The 10,000-nt window shown below is 46.9% G+C and overlaps 1 protein-coding gene across 1 annotated transcript in view; it reads right to left on the reverse strand.

The window, feature by feature from the left end:
* Positions 1-5,930: 5,930 nt before the first annotated feature.
* Positions 5,931-10,000, reverse strand: part of LOC311356057 (aromatase-like) — a gene marked incomplete at its 5' end in the record, with an annotated part of 4,433 nt that continues 363 nt past the window's right edge. The window contains 8 exons of the mRNA XM_084475841.1: positions 5,931-6,512; positions 6,949-7,190; positions 7,776-7,938; positions 8,089-8,200; positions 8,330-8,444; positions 8,647-8,841; positions 8,999-9,153; positions 9,459-9,609. Of these exons, the coding sequence (XP_084331967.1) occupies positions 6,240-6,512; positions 6,949-7,190; positions 7,776-7,938; positions 8,089-8,200; positions 8,330-8,444; positions 8,647-8,841; positions 8,999-9,153; positions 9,459-9,609 (1,406 nt within the window). The 3' untranslated portion in view covers positions 5,931-6,239. The remainder of the gene's footprint in view (positions 6,513-6,948; positions 7,191-7,775; positions 7,939-8,088; positions 8,201-8,329; positions 8,445-8,646; positions 8,842-8,998; positions 9,154-9,458; positions 9,610-10,000) is intronic.

A 10,000-nucleotide genomic window follows, 5' to 3' on the forward strand; every position in this document is an offset into this window, starting at 1 on the left:
CGACCCGATGTGAATGTGAGTGCTGTGTTTCAGAGCAAATAGGGTCAGGAACACATCGCCTTTTATGTATTTAAGTGATAATCATTTTACGCCTACTGTGCTGCGGTTTTTGGTACTAGCTCATCAGTAGACAAAGCGCAGTAGTGTACTATTAATATTAATGAATCACTGGACCCTAAGCAACGCATTTGGAGTTTCTAGAGTACATATTCGTCTCATTTCTCAAGTTTCAGCAGCTTCATAGTGTGTTATAACTGTGTCTTCGTGAACACACTTAACTCAATAGTCATGCATTAGTGTCTGGGTTATTTGTTAGGGGTGCGGTCTGCCAAAGCCGCTGCATGTTTTCTGGCCAGAGAAAAGGCCAAGTCACACACTAAGTCATAAGGAGACGCTATTAAACTGACATTCTTGAGGTGGCAGCCTCCTCCTCTCAGCCTTACAGGCCATTATTCTGCGGGTCCACAGACTGAGGTCAAGAAAACATTGACAGTGCTACTATGTTATAGTACTGTTATGTTATGTTATAGTGCTACTATGTTACAGCAGGACGTCTGGAGGAGACGACACACATCCTGGGACACAAACCAAAAGCTGGGAGGGGGATGTCACTCCTTTTTCCCTGTTTGGAATCTACCAAACAGAAACTAAGAACTTCATTACCAATTTCTTTTAGATTGTCGTCCTACCGGGAAAAGGCTACTGGCCGAGTTTGGGTTCAATTTTAGCCAATTACGCGCTTACAGATCCCCACCCACAGCAACATGATTGGTCGAAAAAAAGATGAAGCGAAAGTAAAAAAAAAAAAAAAAGCTCAGTTCACCCAGATTTGAGCAAGTCAGACTTTCGACTTCAGATAATTAATCTGATGTCTGATTTTTGAGACTAAGCAAACATAGAGGCAAAATCTATTCTTGATAAAGCAAATAAAAAATTATATATATATATAAATGACCAGAAGCAACCAGACAGCCATCAACAATGTGACGCTCCGCCGTCGATGCTATAAAAACATTCTTACCACCACAAGAACCAACATAGCAGCACTGAAATGAGTGAGACTGAGCTCCAGCCCAACCACCGATCCTTGTGTGAGAGAGAGAGAGAGCCTCCACCTGGAACTCGTCTGCCTAAATAGCCTACACCACCAGGTGTAGCCTACACCACCAGGTGTAGGCCATGATTGCCAATCAGCAGCTGGAAGCAGGTGAAAGTTAGAAAATAATCCTTAACACATAATAGTACTAGCAGGGAAGTGCTAAAGTGCATATACAAACTAAATAAAATAAGGAGGGTCCGTAACAGTGAGACTGAGTGAGACTGAGTGAGACTGAGTGAGACTGAGTGCCTCCACGTTTCTCTGGACTTAAATGAGCAACAAATGAGCTGACGGTGCACAGCCAGCCACACGAAGAAGGATGTGCAGCGAGAGTCTGTCTTTGATCCCGATCCTTCTCTGGCAGAGGTCCCGGTCCAGTTAAGTCCAGACCTGGCTCTCTGGGACATAGACCCCGACCAGTCAGGGAGATACACCCCTGATTGGTTGGTACTTGCATCGGCTTTTTTTTGTAAATTTGCCGCACTGCTACTTGCTACTACTTGTGTACACTCACTTCACCTTTCATTCACTTTGTTACCGTGGAAAATGCATTTACTGTCAAATATGTGAAATCTTTTTTGGTTTTTCCTGTCACATGTAATGCTGATGATGTACCTTTGCCCATAACTGTTTCCATAGCAACCAAGTCTGTCTTTTAATGAGCCACTAATCCAGCTGGGAACCCACACATAGACAAAATATGGCCTTGGGCATGAATGTGTGTGTGTGTGTGTGTGTGTGTGTGTGTGTGTGTGTGTGTGTGTGTGTGTGTGTGTGTGTGTGTGTGTGTGTGTGTGTGTGTGTGTGTGTGTGTGTGTGTGTGTGTGTGTGTGTGTGTGTGTGTGTGTGCGCGCGTGTGTGTGTGTGAGTGTGTACGAGCGTGACTTACAGTCTCTAAGTGTGTCTGTATCGTGAGGACCCATCAACATTGTACGTGTGAATGCAACCCTATTTTAAAGGTTACCTCTGAATGTGTTTATTTATTATATAGAATGTACAATGTACAATTAAAATATATGTGTACCCAAAGCAACAAAGAACATGAAACCCGTTGACTAGCTGACAACATGCGTCACCCATTTCAAGGTTTCAACGGTTTCTGCAACGTGAATCAGTGCTGTCCGCTGCTTTTCCAAAAATAACTTGTCCCCACTCAGAAAGCACTCAGAAATCTCCCAGTGAACATCCCCAGGAACCCCTTTGGAGAGAAATGCATCTCAGACCATTTGTGATTCCCTTCTAAGTATTAAGACATGATGCACTTAAATAGTTTTCAATCACATTCTGATGCTTACGGTAGATAAGTGAAGAAGCATTTCTCCTAAGTCGTATAAATGTGTGCAGGAGCCGTGTCTATGAGCCTGTGTATGCGTGCAATTGTTTTATCTATGTCTATGTGTGTGTGTGTGTGTGTGTGTGTGTGTGTGTGTGTGTGTGTGCGCGCGCGTGTGTGTGTGTGTGTGTGTGTGCGTGTGTGTGTGTGCAGGTCTGATTGTGTGCAGGTCTATTTGTTTGTCTATTTATTTTCTGTATGTGTGTGTGTGCATGCTTGTGTGTATATGTGTGTGTATGTGTGTTTGGTGTGTGTGTGTCTTAATGAACTGTGGTGATAGTGATGTGAGATGACAGAGGAGGGACTCCAGCTTCACACATGCACACACGCAAACTCCAATAAATACACACACACACACACACACACACACACACACACACACACACACACACACACACACACAGGAGGCATCACAACATGACAGGCTTCAACTTAATTTGCCACAAAATTTAGAATAGACTGACATCAACCTCAATATTTTGTGCATTTGTTATTATTGTACGTACGTATTGTAAAACATTATTTCAAAAATAATTGTGGTGGGGCAAAAAAATGGATATGTAGGTGAGTATCTGGGTTATGTCAACGTAATCATAGTGGAAACATGTTCATTGTGCCACGATACAAAGGGAGCTGTGCTGTGTTTGCCTACAGTTGATTCATGTTATCCTCATAGGTTAAACTACACAAAATATCGAAATATTTACAGAATGGCAATACATTTCCTATTTGCACTCATCTATCCTGAGGTTCTGCTGGTTCCCATCCAAACTAAATAGATTTATAAGAATGGAAAGCAATCTGATGTTTGTACGCCATCTGCGTTTAAACCTAAACCCACCTCTACTAAAACCTCTCTGCTTCACTTTCTTGGCATCAGATCTGAACCCTCATCAGATATAATGCTGCTGGTCCTATAATGCTACTGGTCCTATAGTGCTGCTGGTCCTATAATGCTGCTGGTCCTATAGTGCTGCTGGTCCTATAATGCTGCTGGTCCTATAGTGCTGCTGGTCCTATAGTGCTGCTGGTCCTATAGTGCTGCTGGTCCTATAGTGCTGCTGGTCCTATAGTGCTACTGGTCCTATAGTGCTACTGGTCCTATAGTGCTACTGGTCCTATAGTGCTGCTGGTCCTATAGTGCTGCTGGTCCTATAGTGCTACTGGTCCTATAGTGCTACTGGTCCTATAATGCTACTGGTCCTATAGTGCTGCTGGTCCTATAATGCTACTGGTCCTATAGTGCTGCTGGTCCTATAATGCTGCTGGTCCTATAGTGCTGCTGGTCCTATAGTGCTGCTGGTCCTATAGTGCTGCAGGACTGCCCGCTGATAATCCACCAGCTCAGTGTTCCTCACTCCACGGGTTGAGGCCCATGCTGCCTCTCCTGCTCTGCACTCCATCATCACTTCATGAGTTGGACCCATAAGACCACAGACCACTGAAAACACCGAGTGAAACCCTAACCCTAGGAATCAAATCATTCTGGACCAGAACCCAATTACAGATGCAAACTCAGAGGTGAGTCAACATTTTTTTAAATAAATCAAACAGTTCCAAAAACGAAGAGTAGAATAGAATTATAGAATTATAGAGTATAATTATTTTGCGATTTAAGTTCTGCATATATTCCTCCGTATCTCTCAGTGGGCCCCAGAGACCAAGGGTCAAGGCCCGGACATTTATTTCAGGTGGAAATTGAACTTTTTATCTATTTACTCAGCTCTGGCTCCAGGGATCCGGCCTCTCAGAGTGGGAAATCGGTTTTAAGTGGAAAAATAATCAGAGAATGAGGTCATTCACTCCTAAAAGCACGACCCCACGCTTCACTTTGATTACTGAAGCAGCTGCGGACATCCAGGTCCAGCAGCTCAGCTCAGCTCCATTCCTAGGAGTAGGTTTGATAACTACGGGGCCCACAACATCTTATATACTGTATTCAAAAACTAACGCTGTGTTTTCATTGATACTTCTATCACAACGGTTCTCTTTTGGAGGACGTCCACACAGTGACCCCATTTCCGACACAGGGATGTTTTGAAGTGCTTGGAGGGTTGGCTGCAGGGACACCCCCAGGGCTCCTCTGCTCCGAGGAGCACCAGAGCGGGGCCCCCGGCGCTCCAGGGGCCCCCCCGGCGCTCCAGGGGCCCCCCCGGCGCTCCAGGGGCCCCGCCCCGTGTCATAGGTGTGAGGGTGTCACTCCTGTCTCTCTGGGTTGCCGCCCGATGACAGCAATCCAAGCTGATTCATCCTCTACCGCTCCTGGAAGCCTGCGAAGAACATTCCCTAATAACTCATGACAGAAAGAGCTACACACACACACACACACACACACACACACACACACACACATACATACACACACACACACACACACACACACACACACACACACACACACACACACACACACACACACACACACACACACACACACACACACGCGCGCATGAGTACAAATGTATGTACTTACGCATGTGAGTAAATGCAAAAGTATGTGAGCTCAGTTCATGAGTCATCTACCAGTACTCCCTGTGAGTGTGTGTTTTTCTTTGTGTGGTGGTTGGTTTGTGTGTGTGTGTGTGTGTGTGTGTGTGTGTGTGAGTGTGCATGAGTTGTGTGTGTGTGTGTGTGTGTGAGTGTGGATGAGTTGTGTGTGTGTGTGTGTGTGTGTGTGTGTCTCTCTCTCTCTCTCTTCCAGTCTCTGTCCTCTCTTCTTTATGCCATCTCTTTCATTTGTATCCTCATCCGTTTTTTTTTTCAGTGAATAAGACAAAAAAAGTGTCAAAAGTGTCTTAAAATTTTAGCCTAGAGGTTGCATGGTTGTATTTAAAACATTTAAAACGCACATCTTAGATCAAATCCTTAATCGTCAAAGTCTTGGTCAAATCCTGAAAGACATCATGAGATCTGTGTCACAGCGCCCCCTATCCATCACTCTGTGTAATGTCCTTGGAAATGCATTTCACAGGGACAACATAGTAGCCTGGTAACCATACCAGTAACTATACCAGTAACCAGACCTTCGTACTTCATCTCATTTGTACTGAAGGGAAATGAAAATTGAGCGGAAGTACGGAGGCGGGCGGAGCCAGGCTAACAACGTAGAGGGGTGTGCTCAAAATGTCATCATTATTTCATATTAAACTTCCTTAATGACATAAACAATTATTAGCAGAGCAATTTAAATGTAATGGTAAATTCATATTCCAGTTTGATAGCACAATGATTGGTAATTGTTTGGGTTTTTACAGGCCTGTATTATTTATTTTTGATGACCATCCAACCATTATCTATATTTATATTATAAATATGATATATATATATATATTTTATACATTTATACTATATTATACTATAAATGAATTATTAATTGCAGATAATTCTTTATTTTCTTCATGCAGGTACATTTGTATGCACATTATCTGATTATATAAAGCCCTTTGAGGCAAATAATAACTGCAAAAAGGGAAAAATAAATACAATGTAATAAAGGTCATACAATATAATAAATAATTTTTAACTACGTTCTTTAAAATACAAATGTTATATAAAACTTTGGCACAAAATGAAAAACAACAATCATGGTTATTTGAATAGTATATAACTTATATAGCTTTGTAAGGCAATGGGATTATACAGAGGCTCAGCCTATATTACCCAATACATTCATGTGCACACACACACACACACACACACACACACACACACACACACACACACACACACACACACACACACACACACACACACACACACACACACACACACACACACACACACACACACACACACACACACACACACTCAGAGTCCTGCTCTGCTGTAGCTTCCTGTTGTGGCTCTTGGTCGGGGCGTGAGGGTCATGGCGAGGTAGTGGGGGTTCTGCTCGCTCTCCACGGGCTGCTGGGACAGGTTGTTGGTCTGGGGCATGCTGGCCAGAGTCAGGTCCTCGCGGGGAGACAGCGAGTAGCAGGACAGCAGCGTCACCAGGATGGACTTCATCATCACCATGGCGATGTGCTTGCCCACGCAGGAGCGTGGCCCGGAGCCAAACGGCTGGAAGTAGCGGCTGGGGACCTGGACAGAGGGAGGGGGCGAAGACGGAGGGGGGGGGCGTTAGAGTGAGAAGACTGAGAAGAGTGACAGAGGTGAAGTTGAGTTTAAGGATGGAGAAGAGCGACAGAGGCAAAGTTAGGTTAGACGGAATGGAGAAGGGAGGCAGGGGTTGAAGTTAAGTTTGAAATAACGGAGAAGAGTGATGGAGGTGGAGTTTAGTTAGGGGGTGAAGAAGAATGACTGAGGTCACTGCAGCTTTCTTTGTAATTCTAGTCACAAAGGGGCTCATAAACAACAAGACAAGCACATGAAGGCTATCTTAAACGTTGAGAGGAGGAAGACACACGCATACGTAGGACATAGCAGCAGCAGCAGCAGTAGCCGCTGAGGCCGTTGTCCAATGAGAAACAGCCCTGCTGCTGTTACTGCGCTAACTAACAGTAACTGGCCTCCTCACGTTTTTCTCAAAGTTGTCCAGGCTGAACTCGTTGGGCTTGGGGTAGAAGTCTGCGCGGTGCATGCGGCCCACGTTCAGGATGACGTTGGTGCCCTTGGGGACCCGGTACCCGTCGATGACGTCGTCGGCCAGGGCCCGGCGCATGGTGAAGTCCACCACGGGGTGGAAGCGTAACGACTCGTTGATGAAGTTCTCCAGGACACAGAGCCGGGGAAGATCCTCGTTCCGGAGCTTCCCGTCGCCTTTTGGAGAGATCAAGAACAATCAGGAACCGCCGCACGCGTTAACTGAACGATGGTGTGGAGCGGTTAGGGGCAGACGTCTTGTTGAATGGCAGTCTACCCGGAGGCTTCCTCGACCTCTACCTCCATGCTCTGACCTCTGCCTCCTCCTTTATGACGTGTCTCTGAATTCAATGTGAACGTGTTTGCTAAAAAGTTGAACGAAACGCCATCAGTGTTTTTTTGAGTAGTGACAACTCTTCTTTTTAATTGCATACATGGTCACTCCAACTACAAATAGTTCTGCGCTTCAGAACACTGTTCTGCCCCTGTATCTGTACCCAGCCCGGGAGTTACAGATATCTATATCTGTACCCAGCCTGGGAGTTACAGATATCTATATCTGTACCCAGCCTGGGAGTTACAGATATCTATATCTGTACCCAGCCTGGGAGTTACAGATATCTATATCTGTACCCAGCCCGGGACCACAGACCCGTGGCTCTGTACCTATGACAGAGCCCATCTCTGTACCTATGACAGAGCCCATCTCTGTACCTATGACAGAGCCCATCTCTGTACCTATGACAGAGCCCATCTCTGTACCTATGACAGAGCCCATCTCTGTGAGGATCCTCAGCTCCACCTCTGGATGCTGTTTGAGCAGCAGCAGCATGAAGAGCAGACTGACGGACAGGGTGTCCGGGGCGGCGATCACCATCTCCAGCACGCACTGCCTGACGTGGTCGGCGGACAACTCCCCGTGACCCTGCGGGAAGACACACACACACACACACACACACACACACACACACATGGGTGCATGCACGTACACACACACGCACGCACACACCTCATGTGGCACCAGATGGTGACCACTTAAACTGAGTGTGTGATTTGAGCGTTCTTGATTGGCTACCTGCGCAAATATGAGGTCTGCCGTGAAGTTGATGCGGTCCAGTTTATCCGCCTCCTGCAGTTCTCTCCTCTTCTGATCGATCAGAACCTCTATGGCGTCCTGGAGCTCCTGGCTGCCGAGGCACACAGCGACGTCCGCACGCAACGACACAAAGCGTCGGATGTCAAATAAGCACATAAACCATGAAAGTATAGCATATGGAAATAAAGTATGTTGTTTCTGCTTTGATAAAGGAACGCACGCTGCATCCTTCTGCCTCCGGTGAATCCAGTCCAGCTTGAAGTAAAGGTCTGGTTTAATGAGCACAGTCTGCCACGTGTCGAAGTACTTCAGGATCTTCCCAAGCAGATCTTTCTCTGGGGGGGTGACATAAGAGAGACATGAGGTACACGCATGAAAGTTTCCCTTTTCCACAATGCAAACGCCAGAGCTTTACTTGTTGCGTCTGTCTACGCCACTATCTGTTGTCAAAAGAAACAAACCCGAAAAAACGAGCCCAAAACAGCGGGACACGAACACAAACAAGGACGAGATAGGAGCCGCAGACCGTAAACACACCATCGATCGGCACGCCCAGGAAGAGGGTGTTGGAGACGTCCACCACGATGCCGCGCAGCACGCTCAGCACGTCCACCTGACGCAGGCCGCCCCCGGCCGCTCCGCCGGGGCGGTCCGCCCTCAGCCTGTCCAGGTGGGCCCGGGTGGAGGCGGCGCACACGTCCACCGTCTGCAGCACCCCCGGACCGGTCAGAGCTGCGACACGAGCAAACGAACGTTCACAGGACGCACGCGTGAGAACGTGAACGTGAACTTGGAGCGTGGTTCTTTTTATCGTTCACCATTATCAGTCAATTAGCCGCTGCAGGGCATGCGGTTGAACGAAGGTCACGCACGGGAACAGTGAGCTGACCTCTGGCGAAGTAGCCGCGCGTCTTCCTCCACAGGGTCACGTCGTTGTTGAAGATGATGCCTCGCCCGTCCATGCCCAGGCAGCCCAGCCCCCGCTGGCTCCCGAAGCGCGAGGCGTACTGGCTGCTCCGCAGGACGTGACGCACCGCAGAGGAGCTGAGAGGACAACACAGATACAGTAGAATGATACTGATGTTAATACTAATGTTAATACTAATGTTAACACTAATGTTAACACTGCTACTACTGATAAGAATGATCACACATGAATACACTAATACTCATAATACTCATAATAATACTAATAATATAATACACTTTCTTTGTAGAAACAAACTTTACAAAGTGCTTCCCATGCACGATACAAGCAAATGCGTGACAGATTTTTTTTCACAAAACGACAGATCAATAAATGCAACTAAAAAGATGACATGAATACAAAACGGATATACGGCGGAGACCTGCTGATGACGAGCGTCTCTTCCCCGTTGATCCAGACGCGCGCCATGCTCCCGTACTTGTCGTTGTAGTAGTTACTGGCCGTCCCGATGCCCGTCCAGATGAAGCGCAGGTAGGACAGCAGCGGGCCCACGCCCAGACAGTAGCAGGGGCCTGTCCACAGAGCCCACCGCAGGGAGTGAAAGAAATGAGAAAAAACCCCAAAACAAACACATACGATATTAAATATGAATATTATGATTGCGGACGAGAAGACGTTCCAATGCGGAGCATTGAGGGATGAGTGGAAAATAAAACAAACAGAGCGACCAGTGTCTTCCACATCACCAGGCAGAAAGACAGACAGCGTAGCCCAGCCGCGAGGGAGGGACACTGACAGGACACTGACCGGGACACTGACCAGGACACTGACCAGGACACTGACCGGGACACTGACAGGACACTGACAGGACACTGACCAGGACACTGACCAGGACACTGACCGGGACACTGACCAGGACACTGACCAGGACACTGACCAGGACACTGACCAGGACACTGACAG

This window comes from Micromesistius poutassou, assembly GCF_964030765.1.
Source record: "Micromesistius poutassou genome assembly, chromosome: 12".
NCBI lineage: Eukaryota > Metazoa > Chordata > Actinopteri > Gadiformes > Gadidae > Micromesistius > Micromesistius poutassou.